The 25,482-nt window shown below is 34.1% G+C and overlaps 4 protein-coding genes and 1 non-coding gene across 8 annotated transcripts; 2 read left to right on the forward strand and 3 right to left on the reverse strand.

The window, feature by feature from the left end:
• The first annotated feature begins 995 nt into the window (after positions 1–995).
• On the forward strand, positions 996–2,496 carry LOC126670241 (diacylglycerol O-acyltransferase 3). Its single transcript, XM_050363923.1, has 2 exons — positions 996–1,504; positions 1,657–2,496. Exons 1-2 carry the CDS (start codon positions 1,127–1,129, stop codon positions 2,389–2,391), a joined length of 1,113 nt encoding a protein of 370 aa, XP_050219880.1. The 5' UTR covers positions 996–1,126; the 3' UTR covers positions 2,392–2,496.
• Positions 2,497–2,499: 3 nt separating this feature from the next.
• Positions 2,500–10,580, reverse strand: LOC126670238 (uncharacterized). 3 transcript variants are annotated; one of them, XM_050363920.2, is made up of 24 exons: positions 10,331–10,580; positions 10,165–10,228; positions 9,979–10,067; positions 9,814–9,869; positions 9,634–9,709; positions 9,300–9,366; positions 8,921–8,987; positions 8,716–8,782; positions 8,018–8,101; positions 7,897–7,938; positions 7,553–7,708; positions 7,146–7,223; positions 6,922–6,990; positions 6,778–6,843; positions 6,557–6,685; positions 6,003–6,059; positions 5,812–5,901; positions 5,316–5,381; positions 4,597–4,665; positions 4,421–4,525; positions 4,158–4,283; positions 3,852–3,910; positions 3,689–3,725; positions 2,500–2,949 (listed from the first exon to the last, which is right to left on the reverse strand). In XM_050363920.2, the coding sequence occupies exons 1-24, from the start codon at positions 10,487–10,489 to the stop codon at positions 2,797–2,799; spliced, it is 2,031 nt and encodes a 676-aa protein (XP_050219877.1). In that variant the 5' UTR covers positions 10,490–10,580; the 3' UTR covers positions 2,500–2,796. The 3 variants fall into 3 exon arrangements, 2 of the variants coding, with proteins under 2 accessions (XP_050219877.1, XP_050219876.1); XM_050363919.2 differs by having other exon boundaries at positions 4,597–4,686; XR_007638694.2 differs by lacking the exon at positions 2,500–2,949 and having other exon boundaries at positions 3,852–3,962; positions 4,597–4,686.
• A 5,068-nt stretch (positions 10,581–15,648) lies between these two features.
• On the forward strand, positions 15,649–18,198 carry LOC126670239 (aspartic proteinase A1-like). 2 transcript variants are annotated; one of them, XM_050363921.2, is made up of 10 exons: positions 15,649–16,009; positions 16,090–16,150; positions 16,235–16,611; positions 16,694–16,798; positions 16,878–16,991; positions 17,076–17,134; positions 17,198–17,342; positions 17,417–17,536; positions 17,750–17,838; positions 17,982–18,198. In XM_050363921.2, exons 1-10 carry the CDS (start codon positions 15,695–15,697, stop codon positions 18,064–18,066), a joined length of 1,470 nt encoding a protein of 489 aa, XP_050219878.1. In that variant the 5' UTR covers positions 15,649–15,694; the 3' UTR covers positions 18,067–18,198. The 2 variants fall into 2 exon arrangements, with proteins under 2 accessions (XP_050219878.1, XP_050219879.1); XM_050363922.2 differs by having other exon boundaries at positions 17,076–17,133; positions 17,203–17,342.
• Positions 18,199–18,262: 64 nt separating this feature from the next.
• Positions 18,263–18,333, reverse strand: TRNAG-GCC (transfer RNA glycine (anticodon GCC)). The gene has a single exon. It is a non-coding gene; the product is annotated as a tRNA-Gly (tRNA).
• A 734-nt stretch (positions 18,334–19,067) lies between these two features.
• On the reverse strand, positions 19,068–20,068 carry LOC126670242 (1,4-dihydroxy-2-naphthoyl-CoA thioesterase 1). Its single transcript, XM_050363924.2, has 3 exons — positions 19,773–20,068; positions 19,485–19,676; positions 19,068–19,281 (listed from the first exon to the last, which is right to left on the reverse strand). Exons 1-3 carry the CDS (start codon positions 19,899–19,901, stop codon positions 19,129–19,131), a joined length of 474 nt encoding a protein of 157 aa, XP_050219881.1. The 5' UTR covers positions 19,902–20,068; the 3' UTR covers positions 19,068–19,128.
• Between the last annotated feature and the right edge of the window lie 5,414 nt (positions 20,069–25,482).

Raw genomic sequence — 25,482 nt, forward strand, 5'->3', positions numbered from 1 at the left:
AAACAGATTAAGCATTAGTTGAAGATGCACTGTAATAATTTTTATAAAAGGATAAAATTAAATAATTAATCAATTAATTTTATTAATTTTAAATATTTTAGTAATCTTTTTTAATTTTTTTCTCAAATTATATGTATTGGTGGAAAAAAAACATTTTTTCGAAATTTGAATACAATCTGTTATTTATAATTTAATGGCGTAAAAAATCATAAATTTTAGCGTGTTTTGCAAATTTAACATAAACTTTCAATTTTGACAAATTAATACACAAATTTTTGATTTTTTGTAATTTTAGCACCGATCAATTTTCCTTCAAAAAAATAGAAAAAAATGCTGATGTGGACGTCGGAATAGTGGTTATTCCGGTGTACACATCGGCATTTTTTCCACAAAAAATTGATCGGTGTTAAAATTGCCAAAAATTAAAAATTTGTGTATTAATTTGCCAAAATTGAAATTTTATGTTAAATTTGCAAAACACGCTAAAGTTTATAATTTTTTACGCAATTAAGCCATTAATTAATCATATCCTCTAAAATTATTAGGTAGTCATCTGGATTATTTTTATATTTAAATATAATGTTTGAAGGGAAGTATATTAAAATTTAATAATTATTTTTAAATTTAATAAAAATTTAAATTTTATATAGAATTTATTATTCTAATTAAATAATTTTAAACTAAAGCGCGAATTTCATGAACCAGCCTTAGTTTGCAGTTATTACTTTTAGGACACGTAAGTATTGGCGTGGCAAGCTATTGCTTCGGAATGTAACAGAATTGTTCCATGTGGAAATCCACGTGGCATCAGTAACTTGTAACGTCATCAATCGAACAGCAAAGAATAAAGCAAAACACATGCCTTAAGCAAGACAATGCGTGGGAAACGAATAACGGTCGCGTGCCCGCGTCCACGTCACAGACATCCAATCGCAAAACTCCACGTAAACAATTTTAGTTATTTGGAGGGAGCCGGTGGCTATGCTTGTTCTTGTATCAAAAGGATTCCTCGCAATCTTGAAATTTCATAATTCTCAGCAAATTAAAAAGAGGAATCGCTTCAATTCAATTCCATATTTATAAGATTAACTGTGAAGAAGGAGAATCCAAAGTCCGATCGTTTTCCATGGAGGTCGCCGCTGGTTTAGCCGCTTCTTCTTCTTCATCGTGTTTTCCTCATGTGACGCCGGCGAAGGCGGGAGTTTCTTTCCGGCGAAGAAGAAACGGAAATAATCACCGGTTTGTTGTGGATTCTTCTTCTTATTCGGCGGCTGCTGCTGCTTTAGAGTTCAGAGATAACGGTCATCTTCAGTATTACTATGTGAAGTGCGGCGGCGGAGGCGGAGGGAGTGGTGTTATAAGTAATAACAAGAAGAGCAAGGAGAAACTGTCGATCAAGAAAACTTCGAAATTGATTAAATCTTTATCGAAGGATTTGACCTTGTTTTCTCATAATTCTGATCATAATGGATTACTTGATCATAATCAGGCTACGCTTCTCCAGGTATATAACTTATTCCTTGCTTGTTTTACAAGTCTTTCTAATTTCTATTAGTTTAATAACTCAGTTGTTGTATTTCATTAATTACTTGTCAAGTCATCATAGAATCGTATGTTGTTAAAGATCATCTTGCTAACCCTGTGATTTAATTACAGGAAACTGCACAAGGGTTGATGAATCAGCTGCAAGAGTTGAGAGCTAAGGAAAAGGAATTGAAGATGCAGAAAAAACAAGCCAAGCTTGCTAGTAGGAATAGAGTGAAGATGGATTCTGAATCATCATCGGAATCCTCATCGTCGTCATCGGAATCCAGCAACAGCGACAGGGAGGTCATCAACATGAGGCACTTGAGAAACGGTGCTGTTCCTGTGGCAGAGCCAACGCTACCTGAAATAATCCACCAGCTTACTCACCAACATGTGGAAAATCCACCAAGCACCAGTGATGGGCACCTGAGAAACGGGGCTGTTTCTGTTGCAGATCCAATGCTGCCTGAAATCATCCACCAGCTTACTCACCAACATGTGGACAATCCAGCAAGCACCAGTGAGAGCCACTTAACCAGTGTTTGTTGCGGCGCGGGCACGGGAGGAGGAGGATCATCAACCAAGAGAATAGAGGTGTGCATGGGTGGAAAGTGCAAGAAGTCTGGAGGGGCAGCACTGTTGGAGGAATTTCAGAGAGTTTTGGGCGTGGAGGGAGCAGCAGTAGTTGGGTGCAAGTGCATGGGCAAATGCAGGGATGGTCCTAATGTGAGAGTCGCAAGTTTAGAAGATACAATTGCACCCAAACCTCTCTGCATTGGCGTAGGTTTGGAGGATATAGATGTTATCGTTGCCAAGTTCTTTGGGGAGGATCATAATACCTTGGCTCTGGCTCCCGTCTCTTAACACTGCCTGTGTTCTTTCATATTTTTGTGTGCATTTGTAACTATTAATTAATGGCAAACCTTTGATTAATAATAATGCAGTTTTACTCGAGCTATTACAAACAAATCATTGATGCAAATGAAGACGACTTGTCCCAGTACTTTCTTTCTGTTATAAACTGCATATATTCACATACATTTTTCTAAATATACACTGTACAACTACTTTCATCAAATGCTACTCCTATTGGCTCACAAAAACTGTACCCCCATAAGTCTCCATATCAGTGAACACCAGTCGAATATTAGAGCTCTTCCCCGCCTAAGGAATCGAGGAGAAAACCTCTCCGATGCACACTAACCTTGATAAACTGGTTTTACTTGGTGAATGCTATTCTAGCATATCAAATAAGAACCTTGAAAACTCTCATTGTCTGGGGTATTTGAGCTTGGGCTCATGTTCTAAGTCATCGACTTTATTACACCTTTTCAAAAAAGAGTCGATTGTTTTCTGCTTTGCAGGGCTGCTTCTTTGCTGCCTGGCTGAAACTTCCAACGCTTTCTCATGGCCATCAAGCACCTAATTGGCAAATAGTAGAGATTAATTCATAGGATTAATGACACAATAAAACCCTTACCATATGCTAAGAACCTCTAAATAAGAAAGACCTGCATCTTTTAACGGAAATTACACAATACTGTAGTCCTATTTATTGTTACGTTATATCATTACAACACTTTTTCATTCTTTTGCACCTTTTTCACACACGGAAACACGCACGTTACAAACATGCATGCAATGTAACCCCCTATACAATGCATATTCTTTGTTGTGTATTGGAGGGAGGCAAAGCTATCATATTATTATTCAAGTTGCATTATTATTAATTGAAGTTTGCAAGAGCCTTTTGTTTCAAGTTTTGTTCTCACAATTTACCTGTCTTCTAAAGGGGGTAAAAGTATTTTCCTCCTAGACCTAAAGCAATCTGCCTATTGGTACCTTGTGAATTTTTGAGTTAAAGGCTTATGTTCAAAAATCCTCCTAGAATATGAGAAGGCTATAAATTCCTCGGCTACCTCTATTTTCTCCCAGAGGTACCCTCACACTACACTTTTACATGGTATATTTCTACTTTTAGTGTTTAAATCCCCTGTATCTATCACCACACCATCCTACAAAAAATGCATAGAAACCCCCACTATACTACTTCCAGAAGCGTTCTGTAGAGCTGTGATTGTTTCCAACCAGTAGAAAGTTTTACTAAAGATGGCCTTTATCTAACACGCATGCCCATGCGCAAAGAGAGAGAAGTAATTACCTGTCCCAAGTTTTCCAGCTTACCTTGGACAACATCCCTGCCGGAAAAGAACATATTGAAGTTACAATCTAACTATTATTGTATAGAATGCTCAACCCTCTTCCAAAAACTATTTTCAAGTATTTAACAACCAACAAAAGGATAAAAACCAAAACTAACATACCATATGATGTCATCAACTGTCTCGTTTGCTAAGAGGTAATATATATTGACTGAAGAAACCTAAACGGAAAGGATCAACAAGTCAAACCATTGGATGGTCGGCACAGCTTTGCTATTTGCTCATGAAACAAGTGAACAAAAAAGTTTAAAGCACTGTGTAAGAATAGTGGGGAACTTTAAAAAAAAAAGACCAATCAAGTGATCTATGTATAAGCATGTATATGACAATTAACATGGGGAAGTACATCACAAAAAGAGAAATTTATATAATCTCTACAATGTAATTTTCTATTTACTAATAACTCACCTGGCCAATTCTGTGAGCCCTATCTTCAGCTTGAATTAGGTCACCTGGAGTCCAAGACAACTCCGCAAAAATAACGGTGCTTGCAGCTGTTAAAGTCAATCCAACACCTCCAGCTCTGATAGACAGCTTCAGAAAGATATTTAAAGAAAAGCAACTTAAAGTATTAAACTTAAATCCAAATAGACCACATAAAATTAACATCATACTAACAGCAAAGAAAATGAGAAAATTGAAATGAAAAATAAAAGAATCAAATTGCATACTACTGCTGCCTTTATAGTATCCTTTGCCTGGAAATCAGAAACTAAAGATTCCCTTGATGCTGAAGGGGTGCTACCATCAATGCGAATGCAGCCCACTTTCTTTTTCTGGAAATTGCAAGTTTCTATAAGGATGAGCCAATCTAACAGATGTTTCAAAACAATCTAAGTTGTCTTACAATAAGAAACTTGTGTATGGAGTCGATCATGGATTGATGATGAGCAAAAACAAGAAATTTGCAGCCCGCCTGCAAGAATGCATACAGTGGCTGTTTAGAAAATAACAACAATAATCAGATAAAAACATAAGTTGAGGGGGAAAATGAATAAATAGACATTTCTGACTACTGACCACATAGAGCAATCATGAGAATAAATAAACCTAACTTAAATTTCAACATACAGTATTCCATATTTCAGAAAGCTATTAGTATTACTAATAAGTAATACTCAACTCGTATATGACGTAGAAGATTAATTGATTGAGCAATTTTGATCATAAAGCACATTTTTTTCTCACTTAAATTGCCTTCAAAATGAAACCCTACAGTATAAGCTACATATATATAGCATTCTCATGATTGGATAAAGAATCACATAAGTATTGAACTTACAAGTAAAAAACTTTATAATCAAAGTCTAATATGCCAGCATACAGAGTATAGGTCAGACCACCTCTGGGTTTCCACGTTGAGTTCAATAGAAATGCCACATAGTGAGTCAAGACCAAGATATATGCCTTCTCATAGATATTTTCATGAGTAATGAACTTAATGAGACTATTTTTTCTAATTATTCACTTCATAATTGAAAAACAGATGCAGAACAAAACACAAAGAACTTTAAGCTAAAGAAGAGTGAAGACACATAATAAAAGAAAAGAAGACAAAGAAAGTACCTCAACAACAGTTCCAAGATAATCTAGGACCCCAGGGATCTTGGCTTCTGCGGAGTCTGTATATATCTGGCACCAGATAGAGTGAATAACAAGATGAGGTGGGGAAATTAATAATGATGTGGAGATATCATGATCTTAAAATTTCATCAGAAGCTGGTCCAAAATCTCATAATGAAGTGAAAAAGTTAAATTAAAAATAATAATTATAATTATGATACCAGAAAAAATGTTATGACTTCGATGAATGCATTATGCCCAACTTAGAGGGAGGGGGAAAGAATCAACATGTCACTAACATATGACTGCTCAGCAATCAGCATATATCCCCTAAAAGAGAAATCCGCAAAGGCTGATCATTTCATTTGAGAACACTCGGGTCTGAATCATATTGGAATTGAGATGGCAGTTTATGGGAAAGGGGATACTTATGCACCATTGAGTAGCTAACTGATCAATCATGGATCAAATTAAATAGCCTATTGTTCTGACTCTATACCTTATTAATAAAATTCTTCTCGGTAAATTTTAGTGATTCAACCTCGTCAACAGAGGAGCATGCCTTAATTTTCCCTTTAACTATCTCCAGCTACAAAACAAATGAAATATATCAGATGTATTTTTTTCCTTTTTATCATGCAAACAGCTCAACTGGCTTTATAAAGCAATACCATGACTCAGTTAAGTTACCTCCCGGAATAAAGCATTGATTTTTCTCATGTCCTTTTCTGCCAATTCTAAGAAAACCTGAAAATCAGTTCAGGAGATTACAAAATGTCAATAAACCAAAATTTAAAGGCTTAATCATAAGCAAAGATATGCACATGCATACCACAAATAAATAGAGACATACATGCACACAGAGAAAACACCATAGATGAAACATCCCTAAACTTAATTTCAGTGTCAAGCAGCTTTGTAATGAAAAACAAATGTATGCAGTTGATTTAATGCTAAAATCTGACAAAATCCAAAAGTAAAAACAGCAACTCTTCCAGATTCCGATAAGAACTTAACTCACTAGATAATTATTTGATGTCGAAGAAACTGTACAAAGCCTATGCATAAGAAAATCCTAAGAACTGGGACCTAAACCTCTCCCCTAAGGTGACAATGTGTACCCCGAAAGTGGCTCAATGGTTCTAATAGCCAATAATCAGACTGCAGTCGCCATACATTATATATATAATGTTTATTAGTAAAACTCACAAAACAATCCAACCAACATGGAAGAACAAATTTACTTGTTGTCGACGCTTAACAGGGAGCTCAGAGAGGACATCCCTTTTGAGTCTGCGAATCATGAGTGTTGCCTTCATTAAGTTGTGCAACTCGTCATGGTTACTTGCACCTTGATATTCTCCAAAAGCTCCCTGGACACATAATTTCAGAAACAACAGTGTCACTGACTTTCAACTTTTTTATTTATGAAATAGACTTGCCAGCAGCTTACAAAATAACTTACCCCCCTGCAATAGCGGTTTCCATAATCATGAACATTCTTGTACACATCGGGACATAAAGCTTCCAGCTACAATGCATAAACATGATACAGCATCAATTGACAAAAAAAATCTTACATAAAATGTCATATGTTACTTTCAAGTACCTGTTTGAATAGCTCTATTGGTCTGGATAAAGCGGGGGTTCCGCTAAGCAATACTGCATATTGAGCTTTCTGACATTTAAACCAGTATCAGTTTCATTCGTTAAGAAGCAAACACAACTTGCAGAGACTTTGGTGAATAATGTAGTTATAAAAGTGCACTTGTATTCTAAATGCACGCACATCATGAATGACGTTAACATAAGCAACCAAGGAAGAATTAAAACCTTTAAAACTGGAAGAGAGGCGGTTGTCCTCTTTGCTTGAGCATTTTTCATGAAGTGTGACTCGTCTGCAATTACAACCTAAACAAAAAATAATCAATATGAGGAACAGATGTAACCAACACACTAGATGTGCAGAATAGGAAGTTATAAAGAACCATGCACATCAACGGCAAGCATTAACAAATAGTCAGACAAATACAGACTACTGGATTCAATGTTTAATTAGTTAAGCGATTTAGGTTCAATACATTCAACACTTGTAAAGCCTTTACAACCTAAGATTGGTCTGGAGCATAATCCTAGTTATGATAAGAAAACAGGAATGCAAAAATCAAAACAATTGTGTAGTGTTACTGTGGCAGACAATGTTCAAAAAGTAAATAATTCAAACTTAGTGCTGTACTTACCTTAAACTCCGATGCTATCAAAACATTCTGCATTTTTGGGACCAAATCATAAGAGATGATGTTGAACAGGCCATCAAGATGAATACTGCCTTTGGTATTAGATGATACTATAGTGAATCCACCTCTGTTTGATCCACTACATTGTGATAAAACAACCTGCTAACTTAACTTTTAGTGAAAGGGAAACATAAACAAACATGACTAAGCAAAAAATCCTAGAAAAGCATTGGAAATAAATAGAAAGCAAAAGAGAGCAAGGCATGAAGTAATGAGGCAATATTCTATGGCTTACAATGAAAAAATACATATGTGTAAGAGCTTAAAAGAAAAAAGAAAAAACATACTAGTATATCTATTGAAGGAATTTTTAGCCATTGTTGAATCATCTGCAAAAAAGTAGAAAATACATCCTGTTTTCAGAAAAAAATGACTTAGAATCTGAAATGAGTTTATTAGAAGACTTACGGAAGCCCAATGCAGACGCAGGGAGGATGGAGTAAGTATAAGAACAGGCCAGAAATCCCGTAGGCAAGCAGTTACAGCAATAGCCTGCAAAACCAAGAAAATTTTTCAGTTGCAAGTGCAGAAAAATATTAAATTGAAAAACAAAGTACTAGATCAGTAAGTTCCAGTTAGCAATGGAAATTTATTTCACATAAGCTGGACCTAGTTACCCAAAAATAACCTAGCCAAATAAGACATTTTAGAAGATAGTTTCAGGAAGCTAAAGCTGGTTTGCGCAAAAGCACAATTTTATTTAACTTCAAGGTAAAAAAATAGTATTTGCTTTAAGGAATATAACAATACACGAACACACAAAAAAATGACCTGTAAATGCAGATAACAAATTGCACATCGAACATGCAGAGCTGTTTGAAAATTTCATGGACATAATTATATTATATGATGAAGATCTCAGAGCTGATTACTGTAATCTTACGATAGAATACAACAGCAAACGAGTATTACTTGTTGTGGCCTTAGGTTTCAAGTTTCAACTAACAATGCCAATAGGCAATAAACACTTCAGACAATTCATTAGTACTAATAGCTGTCTAGGATAAAGCTAGATACGACAGTTAGTACAGTATGATACTCTTGTGAAACCTGAAAAGCATCCCATATAAGGTATTGAGAGAATAAACATGAAAAAAGAAAATTGCCTGTATAGTCTTTCCTAGTCCCATTTCATCTGCTATGAGGGCACGACCTCCATGCTGCAACACAAACCTGAAGCATCAGATGGGAACAAAAAAGTATGAAAGGTGAATGATGGATAATTGAGTCTTCCACTTATCCTGCTTAAGAGATAAATAATATATAAAAGTAGAAAAGGAATTCCAAGAAAATTCCCAATAAAATACAAACCTAACACCATCCCGCTGAAAAGGTAGAAGCTTGGACTCGAGATACTCAGGCACCCTACCATACCAGTCTGGAAAGGGAAAAAAAGGAGTAAAAAGCACAAACAAACAATTGCAGTGGAAGAGAGCAGAAGTCTAACTATCAAAGACCATGAAGCCTCATTGCACAGTTGCACCACTTTTCAACGTTCACTTATACATACGTCTATCATTAAAAAGACCCCCACCAAATCCAACATTCAGAATAAAACATATTTTGTAAAACAGAAAAATTACAAAATGATGGCAAAAACATAATACAATGGAAATTCACAAATGCATCTACCACAGCGGCTGCCAAATAAGCTAATCATATAATTTCATTTTAAATAATTAGCATTTACCTTGAAGATCTGGAACAGCAGAGGCAGCTGTAATAGCACGTTGCACCAAGGAATCTAAGTTTTCTACCTTGAAAGTTACAAACATGATGTGCTTGAGTCAAACATGAATTTAATAAAATTGGTTACAAGAAATAAGAGAACAATGTAGTCTAAGTTGAGCGGGCAGGAATAGCTTTAGTAGGGAATAAAGTACATATTCAGTAAATGACAATGTGAAATACGACAGATAGTAGGAGAAGTGCATTCCTAAGTTTTGTTGGTTCATTTCAGCCGTTAAGCACAATACCCAGCTATAAATTATAAAGAGAGGGGGCGAGAAAGCTCAAGCTATTACCTCAACAGTAAAATCAGTTATTTCGGCCAGAACTCTTTCTGCCAAAGACAAAGACGAAACTGGGAAAATCCATAACCTGCAGGTTCAACAATAATGAACCAAGATAAAGGCACAGTCTAAATTAATTCTGAAGTAGTACATAGATGCTGGTGAGAAGTACGTAAAGAGAGAAATAAGGACCTTTCTTTTGCATTCCAAGTGGCTTTAGGGACTTTGCGGATAGCAGCAACTAGCACCTACAAAAAAACGAGCAACGAGAAAGTAATTATTCAGAAAAATGCTCAAACTAAAAACAATAAAAGACGGGGAGGACAATAAGCAAAAACAAAAACGGTAAGGGAGTACCGAGTCATAAGTAAATTTAGCAGCAATATTTCCAGTGGCATGAAGAAAGAATTTAACAGAGCGCTTCGGTGAAGCCTTGGCGCATTGATCTTGGCAATAAGAAGCGCATAACAAGAGAAATGCAAATACATAAGAGCTAGTAAAAGTGAAAAGGAAGGAGAAAAATGATAAATAAAGCAGTCTCACCAGGAGGAGGGTTTAGATTAGTGGGTGTAAATAATGTTCTGCTGGACTGTGAAGAAGATTCCGCCTAAAATTGACAATTAAAAAGCTAAATTAAACTATTTCTCTTACTGTAACTGTAACTGCGTATATAATAATAAGAAACATAAATGGCAATCTTAATTTTGACCTTGTAGGGTAGTTTAGGATGATCGGAAGAAGAGTGGTGGTGGCGTTGTTGTTGTTGTTGTTGAGCGAGTGTACGGTAAGCCTCCTTCTCGAGGGAGTCGAGTTCTTCAACGCTTAATCCCCAGTCGTCGTCGCCGTCGTCTCCCTCACCAAAATGCATACTTCACTTGCCTCTCTCTACAGATTTTCCAATGTCAATTTACTTTTAATTTTACGGAATTTTCTACTCAAAACACTCTCAAGGAAGGAATTTTTCTATTATTTTCTTTTGAATAGGAAATTTTTTAATTATCACTTATTTTTTTTATTTATTAATTTTTCCACATGGTTAGCGTATGATTGGTTTGTTGCACGAATGACAAAACGCAACGATTGTACTCAATAATTATTCTAATCACAATAAAATGTTAAGGGGTCAGTTATAGCTAAACGTTCAAAAATCAGCACAAATAGCCATTTTTTACTATCTCGAATTTTTTTATAGGCATTTGCAAATCAAACCGAATTTTTAGCCACTATGACAGCCATGTCAGCGCCTATTCATCAAAACAACGCCAATGTGGCACATTTGGAACCCAAACCAAGTTACATCATGATCAAATCAAAATCAAACCAAATCTCTAAATTAAACCAAACCCAACATTTGTACAAAATAAAAACGCTGCTGTTTTCACAAACTGCAACGTTCCCTATCCCTACAAACAAACCACCGCCATCATCCATCATCTTTTTTAACAGTGGACTATAATAATTTCTTTCAAATTATCTATTTTAAATAACCCACTTCATATTCTTGAAAATTAAAATTACAAGGATGAAACTCCATTCTCTCTTTCTAATCTTAAACTTCTTGGAAATCATAATTTCTAAGTAATCTTTACAATTGCCACCGCCGCCACAACCATCATAAGTTAGGCGAGCACGAACTAGAATCAAATAAAATAAAAACCTTGTTAGAGCTACATCGTCGGCATAAATGGTGGAGGCTTTTCAGACGGGGAAGTAAAACCTGCCTCTCTTGGTGAATTCCTTGAAATTGAAAGGAGATTTGGTGGCAGAGCTTTCTTTTTTCGTGATGCGACCGAACTTGAAGGTGAGATGGTGGCGCGGGGAGGAAGATGACAACCATATGAGACCTACAGCGAGGAAACCGACGGACGCTGTTGGAGACGATACATTTGCTCGCAACGTTGTAGAAGGTTAGCAGTGGTGGTGGCTGTAGACGATGCTAGAGATGATATGCGGCGGAGGAGGAGAGCAGGCGACGGTGAAATGTGCAGAAGAGTGGAAGTGAAGAGGGTTTTAAGATTTAATTAAGTTTAATTATTTATTAAGGTTTGTTAGGATTTTAAATTAGGTTTGATTAGGTTTATTGGAGGTTTAATTAAGTTTAATTAGAAATTTAGGTTTGATTAGATTAATTGGAAACTTAGGTTTGATTTCACCTTGTTCGAACCGAGTTTGGTCTGGGTTCTAAATGTGCCACGTTGGCGTTGTTTTGATGAATAAGCGCTGACGTGGCTGTCATGGTGTCAAAAAATCCGATTTGGTTTGCAAATGGTTATAAAAGAATCTGAGATAGTAAAAAATGGCTATATGTGCCGATTTTTAAACGTTTGGCTATAACTAACCTCTCACACATACGTTTGGCCTTTTATTATGACTAGTTTCGCATTACGTGCTACGCACGTGGCTCGTAATATGACTCGTCAATTAAATTTATTATAAAATTACATAATTTATTTTATTTATAATCAATATTAAATTAGTTAGCATTTTTTGTTAAAAAGAGTTTTAATTTTTAATTTTAGTATTTTTGTAAAATTCTGATTGGAATCTATTTTATAAATAAATAAATTACATATCTTTAATGATCTATTTTTTTAAAATGAGTAACGGAGCCATAGTTATTGTACGCCCCCACATATACACAGCATTAGTTAAATTTTAGGCCTAATCACTCAAAACCCCCCACCTTTATCTCATTTTACAAATATACCTCAACTTAGAAATTTTTCTAATTTTACCCTAATTTGTCCTTTTATGTTTCAATTCTATACCCTAAAACATTTTTTTTTGAGAGGAGTACCCTAAAATATTAAATCGACCTCTTTTCACTTGAAAATTTTTTTTTTAAAAAAAATTCTTCATTTTTAGCCTATATATCAATTAGACCCTAATATTATTAATAATATAAAAATAAAAGATTATTTTAAACTTTTTTATAAATGAAAAGAAGTCAATTTAATGCTTTAGGGTACAATTGAAACATAAAAAGACAAATTAGGGTAAAATTGGATAAATTTCTAAGTCAGGGTATATTTACGAAAGAGATTAAAGGTGAAGGAGTTTTGAGTGATTAAGCCTAAATTTTATAAAAAAATTATATTAATATGTAATTAACATACTTCAACATTTCGTGTTAGAATGATCTTTATAAATGCATGAATAATTGATTATATATAACAAATTTTTTTCTCACATCTCATGATTATTATATGTAATTAACGTAGGTCAGGGAATATTCAGAATAACATTGCTAACTATTAAAAGTTTATCCAATAATTAATAGTTAATTAAAAATTTATCCACTTTTACTGTCTACAAGAGTGCTATAATCACTAAATCTCAGAAGTATACTCCTTTACGTAATTGTAATAGCTAAAGGAAAATTGTGGTTGTATTAGAAACAAATTATAGAAGATCTATTGTGAGAAAATTACTATTTTGGATATTAATTAAATCCAACTTCGGCAAAAAATTTAGGTGAAGAGAGATTTATTAGTCAACCTATCAAATAATTGTGTTTTAATTAGGACTCTAATTATAACATAATTTTAATAATTAATTAATAAATGACCATTATACCTTTATTTAGTAATAAATTAGAAAGGACGATTCAGTAAATTTGCCTGTCCCCCCATCCGTTCTTTTATATATAATAACTAGTTTTTCGCCACGTGCTACGCACGTGAGCGATATTTATATGACCCGTTAAATATTTAATTTTAGTTAAATTATTAAATAAATTGGTATGGTTGTTAATAAAGTATTGTGAATTATTTTTTTATCGGTATGTGCTACACACATGAGTGATAATTATTTGACCCGTTATTTGATCTCAATATTAATTAAATTATTAAATATAATATTTTAGCTATAAATAAATGATTATAAAATATTTTTTACTAAAATTAAAATTACAGTATGCAAATGATATTTGTATGACTCTTTACATATATGAATTAAGCAGAATACATTTATAGTAATCTCACATTAATTTAAAAATAATATATCTATCAAAATTAAATTATTATTTTTAAGATATTATAAAATAATGAAGAGTTTAACTCAATTAATGAAGCGTTTAACTCCAACTGACATTAGAAAATACCAAATTATCAGGAGCTTTATATCAATAAGATAATAGTAATCTCTAAGAAAAAAATATATAAGTCAAATCACTATATTAACTTTAATTAAAGTATTTAAATTTCACAGTATTCTTTTAGTAGTTAAACGGATATTCTCTGCATAAATATATAGCAACATAAGTCTTCATTTTTTTAATTAAAAAGAACAATATTATAGGAAAAAACTACGACTGGTTACAAACATTACCTTTGGCAAATTGGATTATGAGAAATTATGACTTCTAAAATGATCATTTAAACAATAAATACTGCACAACACATCAAAGAAAAGTTTTCATAGTTATAATGCTATTATAATTGACTGGCTATTAATTAATCAATATTTTCCAAGAACATTCTGAATTTCAAAAATGATAAATAAGATATTAATCTAACATATTTCTTGATTTAAATTAGTTACCGCAAATAACATACAAGAATCTGCTATAGTCTCCAAATTTAGTTTATCCTGCATAAATTTAAAAGGTTCAAATAAGTTATTAAATTGTAAAGCATTCAAGTCTCTTTTTGAGCAACAATTAAATATTGATCCATATGGCATTATGTCAGAGTTAGATAGCACAATCAGAGATATCAAACCATACAAGGACTTCAACCAGATTATAAGAATTTCGAACAGCCGCTTTTTAGAGTGTTTAATACTAACCGAGAAATTTATATTGTTAGTGAATTTATAATAACATGGTGATCTTTTTCATGGCTATCAATTTAATTAGAAGTTTAAAATATATAGTAGTAGTTTATTTTAATTAGAAGTCTAAAGTAGCAATTTACGTTATCTTCATTTGTCAAATTTTTTTATTCATTAATTATTTAATTGTATTTTATAATTAACTATTATTAGCTGGGAGAAATTAGTGTCTTATTAACATTCTTCTTTTAGAAAAAGAATCCTATTAGCTTACTAATCCTTCAAAATTCACGTAGCAATTAAACTTCTTTCCTTTGTAATTAATTAGTTCTATTGTTATTTTAAAAAAAGTCCTATTAGCTTAACAATCCTTCAAAATTCACGTTAATTAAACTTCTTTTCCTTGTTAATGTAAAACTATTAGCTAATTGGTTCTATTATAATTATTAATTTATATGGACTCTAATATCGTAATTTTGCCTGTCCCCCCTCTCCCTTCACATTTATAGTATAGTTATAGATATAGATTAGGCCTTTAAAAAATATCAAATGGATGTTTTTAGAAGATTTTACTGCTACTAATAGTCAAAATATATTTTTCATTTACTAAAATGATTTAACAGATTAGAAACTATGTATACAACAGTTACAAGTAATTAATTTACATTATTTTATCAATATACTAGCTATACTTGGGAAATATATCACTAAAAAAACCCGTCAAATTATGACGAAAAAAGCCCATCAAAGATTCATGACGGATTTATAGAATTGTGACGGAAAAAATCCATCATAAATTTATGACGAAGTTTATAAATTTGTGATGGAAAATTCCTTCACAAATCCTTCCCAAAATTTTATGGCGGAAAAATCCATTACAAATTTGTGAAGAAATTTTTGTCACAAATCCGTCACAATCTTATGACGGGTTTTGAAGGATGTAAAATCGTCATAAATTTATGACGGATTTGTGACACTTTGTAAGGCTCATTTCCGTCTGAATTATGCCATACTGGTACTTGTAGTGGAACTTTGAGGAGCATGAAAAAGTTCAATTAGCCAGTTGATATTGTTGATCTACGGTTGCATTTTATTCCACATATATATAGAAACTGGCAAGTGATAGTACAGGTAAAATGTGCATGGAAATTACATGGTTGCTTCCTCCAAATTAGAGTGTCATATATAGGCCAAATGTAATGGTGCATTTGGGAAATTTCCACCATCTCTTTATATATATATCAGCTTATTCATCTTTATCATTTACTCTCAAACTCCAGCCTAGTTTAGAAGCTCCAGCATGGGGCTAAGATTTGTTATAGTTGCCCTGTGTTTAGGAACTTGGTGGTTTTCCTCTTCCTCTAGTAGCATAGTTAAAATCAGTCTAAAGAAGCGGCGTTTAGACTTGTACAGCGCTAATGCTGCAAGGATTACCAGCACTAGTACTAGTTCAGCTGCAGCTAGCTTGGGATCCGATGTTGTTTACTTAAAGAATTATCTAGATACCCAATACTACGGGGAGGTTTCCATCGGATCACCTCCCCAAACTTTCACTGTCGTCTTCGACACTGGCACCTCCAATCTTTGGGTTCCTTCTTCAAAATGCGTTTTCTCAGTATGTCCTACCTTCTTCTTTCATACGTATTTTAGTACCATGGTCCATAGAAATATAACTAAATTTCCAAACAAATGCAGATTACATGCTATCTCCATTCCAAGTTCAGGGCCAGGATGTCCCGAACTTACACCAAGATCGGTACGAATATTTATTGAACTACATTCATTATTTTGATCTAGAGTTTTATATATGGCTACAAGGTGTGTTGGATTTGTTCTTCAGGTGTACCTTGCGACATTGATTATGGTTCTGGATCCATTTCGGGCTTCTTCGGCCAAGATTACATCAAACTTGGCGACGCTACTGTTAGAGATCAGGAGTTTGTTGAGGTTACAAAACAAGGAGTTTTACCCTTCGTTGGTACGCAGTTTGATGGGATACTTGGACTTGGGTTTCAGGATATTGCTGTTGGCCAAGCTACACCCGTGTGGTCTAATATGGTACGGCAGGGTCAGATTAACCAGAAGCTTTTCTCACTCTGGCTAAATCACGATCCAACCGTGGGAATGGGTGGTGAGATTGTGTTTGGAGGTCTTGATTGGAGGCATTTCAGAGGTGAACATACTTTTGTCCCAATAACACAAAAGGGTTACTGGCAGGTACTGCATTCAATTTCTTCCTCCTATATATTTTCTGATGATCAAACTAACTAACAAATCTTGAATTCCCATGCATGGCCAGATTCAGGTGGGAGATGTGCTTATTGGCAACGGTTCAACAGGAAAATGTAAACATGGGTGTGCTGCCATTGTGGACTCGGGGACTTCATTTCTTGCTGGTCCAACTGTATATATGTACCTTCAATTAATTAACACTACTATTTCTTCCTACAGAACGAACTAAATATTCTCAAATTTCTCACCAGGCTATTGTCACTCAAATAAACCATGCAATCGGAGCACAAGGAATCGCGAGCTTGGAATGTAAAAGTGCTGTCACAAAATATGGCAATTTGATGTGGGAATCTCTAGTATCCGGGGTGCAATACTTTTAATCTCTTCTCTTTAACTACCATTCTTATATAATTACTTTCTTCTCTAACTATCTACACATCAATTTGCAGTTGCGCCCTGAATTTGTATGCGTTGATGTTGGACTCTGCGTATATAACAATGCTTCGAGGTATTTTCTCTAGCAGGCTATATTAATTTAATTATCCATAAAATGAAAAATGTGGTATTGCAGGAGTGGCGTAAGTGGGAGTAATTATAAAACGGCGCCTTTAGAAGAGAATGTGGTATGCACTTTCTGTGAAATGATAGTGTTCTGGATTCAAGTACAACTTAAGCAACAGAAAGCAAAGGAAAAAATATTCAAATACGTGGATGAGGTAGTATAGTATAGGTGGTGAATAATTAGTATACATGATATGAAATGTTGGCTAATTTTGTATGAAAAATGTAGTTGTGCGAGAGGCTTCCAGATCCGTTGGGGAAAGCATTTGTAGACTGCAATGACATCTCAAGCATGCCACATATTACATTCAACATTGGGAATACTTCATTTCCCCTGTCTCCACATCAGGTTTACATTCAACTAGTATCATTCGATCGACGTTTTCTGTTTTGAAAACTTGTTAGAAACTTCGTTTCGGGTATGAAATTTCATTTTTAAATTAAAAAATCTTAAAATAACACTGTTTCGCCGTGTCCAAATCCTCTTGTCCCGTTTTCTGTAACTGTATCCCTACTACATAGACTGCAGGTAATAACTATATATTCATTTTTCTTGGCACAGTACGTAGTTAGAGTGGAGGAGAGGTATGCTACAATCTGCCTCAGCGGGTTTACTGCTTTAGATGTGTCCTCTCCACTAGGTCCCCTGTGGTACGTACCACATTAATTAATTTAACAGCTCAATCAATTTTCATTTTTATTTTTTTTTTGAGAAATCAATTTTCATTTTTTAAGAAGGGAATTGTAAAATTGTAAAATGAAGCACTCTCACTGATATATGAATGGTGGTGCAGGGTTCTTGGAGACATATTCCTGGGAGCATATCATACCGTATTCGACTTTGGTAATCTTCGTATAGGCTTTGCAACAGCTGCCTAATCTCAATAAATTATCCAAACTTGACTTTTCATCCAAGTATTCTTTTTGTTAACATTCAGAACACATATGTGTTACTTATTCGTTGCCCTTTCCTGTAATTCAGATTGAGTACCTTTAGACACCCCATATAAACTGTCCATTTTTGCTAAAAAGAACAACAAAAAAATGGAAAACAAAAAACCCAATTGATGGGGCTTGCACCAGCCGGGAATCGAACCCGGGTCTGTACCGTGGCAGGGTACTATTCTACCACTAGACCACTGGTGCCGATGCTGCTAGAATGCATTTTAACATATTTCACCATTTAATATGTTAATAGATTCATTGTAAAGCAAAAGTAATTAATTACTTCCTCCATACATAAAAACAGAAATTGAAAAAATAAGTAATTAAAATGGTGTAAGCGCTCAGCGGCATTTTAATGAGACTGTGTTCAATTCTTCACACAAACGCTATTCTAGTCAATGATAAAAAAATAAAAAAATTATTATGAATTGGTGGTTTAAAAATTAAAATCACTATATTTAATGATATGACAATATTATAAAGAAATTTTAATAACAACAAAAATATAAATTTGCTTTAATCTTTAAGAGACCGAAAGGAGTATAACTTGATTATAACTTAACACTCCTTTCAAGTTTAAAGTTTGATTAATATGGAGTGGGCGCTCAATTTGGACATCAAGACAAACAACAAAATAAAAAATTGGACAAGATCTACAATATGATATCAAATTAGAATTAATAATGTATCTATAGGGAAGAGAGCCTTTGATTATTACTACTATGATCACTATGTAACCATATAAAAAATTTAATTATTTGGACCACAGTGAACTCTCTATTCAAAGCATTTATATATTCAATTATTAGTTCACATTGATCATTATTATTATGCAAGGCCAAAAGAGCAAGGATTGCTACTAATAATAGCTATAGCTTTAGCATTTGGTTGTATGAAAGAATGAATTTTGCCTTTACCAAATCACATAATAAAAGTGGCGAAGAGAGGCGAGAGCTGCTCATTTTAATTAGTTAGACATGAAATTAGTACATCATTTCATAGTTTGGCATATTTTTTGAGGTTGTGGGCTGCATCTTTAGCGTGGTCTGGGACTGTCATATTGCATAGAAGAGTGACCCTCGCCGATGAAACCAACGATTTGCTCTGCGTGTTTGAAGGATCGACCTTACGGAGTTGCACCTCCCATACCTGTTTACAATTTATATGGATTTAACCCGTCAAAAGGCTCATGTACTTTCAATTTTTTATTTGGTTTTTATTTAATAGATCATTTTATGGACGGAAATTGTGAGCACGTGGCTCATCGCAATTAGGTGATTAATAATTTTTATAACTTGTATTTGGGCGAATTATATAATATAGCAGAAATCCATCTTTAATTTTAAAATTACCTGAATAGTTTTACCAAGACTGAGAGGAAGAGCTTCAGCCAAGATAACGTCGCCAAGCTCGGCGCTTTTTAAATGACTGATGCTGAGGTGAATACCAGCAACTCTTCGGAATCCTGACGCCATGTGAGCCCCCATGCTAGCCAGGGCCTCCGATATAAGGGCCGAAACGCCGCCGTGTAACACCTTGAATGGCTGCTCTTTAAATTTTGTAAACATAATAATTACCAACTGCTAATTTATAGTAATATGACAGCGAGTTCAAGAGAAGAGGAGGAAAAGTTTAAGGACCTGAACGCACTTATCGGAAACAAGGAGGCGGCCGGTGACTTTATGCGGGGTCAATTCTTCAATTTCGAAGCCGAAAGCTTCGAGCGTGGTATCGAGATTTCGGGTTTTGGAGGAGGATGGTTGCTCCATGTAGCTGATCAGATTACAGGATGGGTGGTTAGATTTGGGCTCTGCTACCTTTTAGAAACAAATGTTGATACGTGTCATTCGGGTGCTGGCCGGATGAGCACGATGATGAGATGGGGTAGGTGGGTTTATGGGTTTGGGTTGGTACTTGGTTGATTTGGTGAGTCACATGTAGAAATCCATTTTGGACCTACTCTTCACTTGCATCCTTCTCCATATCCCCAATTGCGAGCGTCGGCCTAGTCTAATTGGTTAAAACGTCTCCAAATGAATTAAAAAATTATGAGTTTTCCGTAACTAACTTCTAACAAATGACACTTTTATAATCGGATACTATTTACATTAAAAAAAATAAAAAAATCCCCAATTCTTATATTTAAAATGTTAGAGGACTTAATATTTGATAATTCACCTTTTTCTAGAAAACAAACTTTACATTAATGATTTATAAATTTATTTGTATAAAAAATTATACTAAACTGATGACATTTTATTTTTATTTTAACAAATTTAATAATTTAATTTAACATAAATGAGATTTTAATATAATCAAACAATTATAGAAATTAATTTTAACAAATTTTATTTTAAAGACATTTTTATTGCTACATGTGTATAGTATAATTTTATATCAATAAATGAAATGTTTAGTACTTTAATTTTAACATAAATGGTTTTCCAACATAAACAAACTATCAAAACGAATTAATTTCAAATTAATTTAAATTTGAAAATACTATAATTTCCATTAGTTTATATACTAATTACTAAAATTTATTTTACATTAACAAAATTAATAAATTTAGTGGCGGTTTTATAAATAGAAAAGCAAAATAATGATTATGTACAGATAAAATTGTAAAAAATAGTAAATATACATTGGTTTTTTTGAAATTAAATATAAAAAATTGAGGCATTTAAATGGAACATATATGAAAATTATAAAAATGGACAACAACACTGATAACGTAGTGATAACACTTCGCAGGGGCGAAACAACCTCGCCGAAAGAAAGTATTACCAAGTCAAACAATTTACCGACCTAGTGTATAGGAGGGTTACCGAGCTACAAGAGACAAGGTCACACCTCGGACTAGTCGGGTGCAAAGGTCACCGGAAAACATCCTCTCGAGTTATGATGATCAACATCATTGTTCGGCCGAACAATACCATTAGGTAGGTTTCTGAAATGTCTCTAAACGAGACTAACACCCGAGATACCTGAAGATCGACACTCACGTATAACTGATTTTGGGGACTACAGAAGATTCTATGACAAGAACAAAAAGAATGTCCCCTACGTCTGACGCACCTAACAAACTGCGCCAAATGCGGTAGAACGCCACATAAGCATAACAGAAAAAAATGGAACACAAGAAAAGGAAGAGGATAACGCAACAAGGTTTGCACGGTAGCTACTATAAAAAAGATCTTACGTGCAAATCCTAGATAATTCTCTTTTTTCTATAATCTTACTTCTTTTTTCTTCTTCTTTTTTCCTTCAGCAAATTATCTTACTTGAGTGTCGGAGCGAACATCCAGTAACCCACCGGAAGTTCTTTCAATGATCAGGTGTTTGGAGCATAGGTGGATTGGCGAACATTTGGTGATTCGTCAAACACTATAAAGCAAGAAGATAAAATAGAAGGATTTATAGGAAAAGTGAAGTTACTATTGTATAATGTTTTTCACTTCTACTTTAAATGTGTTTTATACATATTTATATAATAGCAATAAACCTTCCAATTTTGAATAAAATTATACAGATTAAAATGTTTGGTTGTACTTGATTGTAATACCCCAAAATAATTAATTAGCTAATTGGACCACGTGTCCAATTTTGAGTCGCCAGAGTGGCGACATCGGAAAGTTATCCGATAAAATTAAGATAAATAAGTTTCAAGTAGGTCGGTTTTGGGTTAGTTATGCGGAAATCAAGATTATATTTCAATTCTAAAGTTAGAATTGGAATTAAAAGGAAAAATGTCAAGGAAAGCCCAAAATGAAGTTCAGGGGACCAAAGTGGTAATTTAGCCACTATATCTCAAAAATGGAAATTTATAAGTTTGACGGGAAAGTGTTAATATCGAGCTTCGTATTATTTATCGGATATAAGTAATACGTATAAGTCGTAATAAAAGAGTTTAACGATTTAGCTATGGACTAAATCGTACGAAAGAAAAGTTTAAAGGATAGATTGTATTCATTAAAGAAAACAAGGATGAAAAATAGAATTTAGCCATGATATATAAGGATTTCCTTTGAAATGAAGAAATCAGAAAGAAAGAAGAAGAAGGCTCCAGAAAGTGAAAAGTTCGGCGTCCGTTTCGGACGATTCTCGCGGCAATCTCTTCGGAATTGAATGCTCTACTGATCTTAAGCATCATATCAAGGTAAGATTTCGGTTTTTGGTGGTGAAAATGATGTTTTATAGGCTGTTTTGTTAAGAAATTAAGTTTGAATCGATACGTCAAGAATCAAGTCATTTTTCATCGTTTTTGTAAGGATTCTTGATAGATTTTGTGTATAAATGAAGTGGGTATGAATTGGTACAAGTTTTGGGAGTTTTGGAGCTCCGGAAATGATCCAGGAATGCCGGAAAACGCTGCACACGTCGGTGCACGACGTGCTGCACTTCAGCACGTCGTGCAGGCGCACGACGTGCACCACAAGGGTGCACGACGTGCACCATGAAGGGCACGACGTGCCCTTCACAAAAATTGAAGGGCACGACGTGCCAAGGTGACACGACGTGCCCTAACTCGACCCGGATCTCCGTGGGACTTCCGGGAGTGAAAAGGGACCTCCGATAGCTTGATTTGAGTGTGAAACTCAGTGAAATGTTTTGAAATAGATATAAAACATTATATAAATGAACATTAACATAATAAATAGTCAAGATAAGTACATCGATTAAGTAAGAATCCGATCAAGAAGTTATCAAAATTGAGAGAAACGAATACGAAACGAAAGGGGTGATAACTTAAATCTATAACCTAGGGTTTTAGGTTTTTAAGGTTCACGTTTATGTATTAAACGTGTATTTGATCTATATGTATCAGACGTGTCAGCAAACGGTGGGGTCAACCGACGTGGTCTAGCACGGGCATATTATCATATTGACCTCGTTATTGATTGGATAGCGGTTACTGTGAGTTGTACTTTTACTTTCATGTATTATATATATTGAAATTATTTTTTGAAATTATATACATTGTTTTCACGCATCGCATTATATATATTTGGTTGGATGTTATATGTTTATTTAATTTCTATATGCGAGAACTAGTATGCGATCCGAAGAAACTAGCTACCTATTGGGTGTCAATAGGCTGTGTGATCACCAGTATCGAGTCAGTCTAGTATGTTTGCATTGAGAAATGACTTGACACAGCTGGGAGCTGTTGATGAATATGATATTTACAATTGGGTTATGATTTCGATACGCAGAGTGAACTCGGCTACAGTGTAGCCTGGAAGTCCCCGTATCTAGTGGCTGGGCCACCAGCGAGTTGGACTCGCAATTGATATTTACGATTGGGTTGAATGATATATGATTATTCGAGAGATGTGTCGCATGCTAGGATATTAGTTTCACACGGATCAAATACATGTTTATATGTTTTATATTAATATTTTCTTGAGATGCGATGCTATGTTTTTATATTAATACTGTTAGTAAATGTCAACTCACTCAGTATTTCCCCAAATACTGACCCCTCACCTTTGATGTCTTTCAGGTGCTTAGCTTGTGGACTTAGCTAGAGGCCAATTTTGAAGTCCAGAAGTCAGCTGTATATGTTAGTTTCTGACTTCTGTGAGTGCTGCAGTAGTGGTCCTGTGTCGATAGTATAATAGCCTAGACAGCAGTTCATTTTGATTGTATATATTAACTGATGTTATTGTTTTATATGCATTTTGATAGGCTACGTGTTTAGTATATGATCCACGGCCCCAGGTGCCGGTGAGATGTTTGAAACACTAACTGATGTATATAGTACCGCGAGGCCAGTTCGTACAGGGTACGGTAACTAGAGCCCGCGAGGTTTTGAAACAGTTAGTGTATATGATTGATTATATGATATACATATAAAAGTGTTGCTTTCGTTGTTTAAATGTTAAATGTTTATTGTATTCATTTATTAATTGCGAAAAATAAATTGTGATTTTAGGCTTGCTATGGGTTCCGGAGCTACCACTCCCGTTCCCTAGAGCCGGTTGCGGCTCAATAGTTTTGGGTCGTGACATTGATAAAGCTCGTAAAAATTTAGATTCAAAAAGGAATTCAGTCTTAGTAAAATTAAAAAATTTGTAAAACAATTTACATGTTGGATTAAAATCCTTCTACCATGTCTTAAAAATCGAACCAGAGGTCAAATTGGTGAGCTATCAGTTTCCAATTTAACTATTCAACCAGTTCAATGAAATAAAAAAAATAGAGTTATCTAATGGATTTTAAATATTTAGTGATAAATATTTTCATCGCAAATTCTCGTTGCTGATCAACTAGCGGTTCACTGGTTCAACTATCGACTTAATTATCAATTCCATCCGGTCTAACTCTGTTCAACCAGTATTCCGTTTTTTCGCAATTGTTATCGGACCACTAGCTGATTTCCAGTTCGACCAGCCATTCCGGTTTTTAAAACATTATTTCTACCAACTTAAAAGTTAATTTTTTTTGAACAGATAATGTCTTTAATACCACATTAAATGTCTACATAGTTCAAAACTTTCTCCTCTGTGAATTAGAGATTGATGTTGAGAATTTTCTAGCTCATTTATAGTACTGATTTCAAGTCACACAATCTTGTGAATATGCTACCCTTGATAAACATACATTTTTAAATTCAAGTTGACAAACATCTTCAAGGTATTATATTTATGGTTGAAAAATTAGAAAAACCAATCAATCACTCTCTTTCTTAAATATTTTATTACTACCTGTAAAATGAAGAATGCCAATTACCGGTAAGTGGGACGCATTTCTCTCTATTACATTTACTTAAAGACTTTTTAATTACAGTTTTTATAAATAATGGAACCAAAAAATTAAAAAGAGAAAATTAGAAAAAACTCTCCATTTTTTAAAATAATAGTAAATTATACCTCAAGAATGAAAAGATAGAAAAAATACCTCACCTTTTTAGCACTTTTATTTTTTTACTCTAAAGTCTTTTTTTATTATAATAATATTTATTTTATTATTATTTTTTACTCCAAGCATTTTATTTTTATCTGACATGTGCATCTTTTTTTTTTCCAGATCTCTCTCTCTCTCTCTTCGTCTTCTTTTTCTCCATTTTTTCTTCCTCTCCAGTTTTTTCTTCTTCATTTATTTTTTTTCTTCTTTACCATGCCGCCGCCGTTCTTTCAACGATCCGCCATTACTTTGCCGTTGCTCCACCTTCGTCCCGCCTTCGCTTCGTCTTCACTCCGCCGTCGATTCGCCGTTCTTCCACATTTTAGCGATTTTTTTCTTAATTCGTGGTGATTATTACGATTTATTTTAACTCTCAGATCTAAAAAAATTGTTCTTGAATTTTTTTCAGTTTAAGATCTGCAAATATGCATTAAAAACGAT

This window comes from Mercurialis annua, linkage group LG2 (genome assembly GCF_937616625.2).
Source record: "Mercurialis annua linkage group LG2, ddMerAnnu1.2, whole genome shotgun sequence".
NCBI lineage: Eukaryota > Viridiplantae > Streptophyta > Magnoliopsida > Malpighiales > Euphorbiaceae > Mercurialis > Mercurialis annua.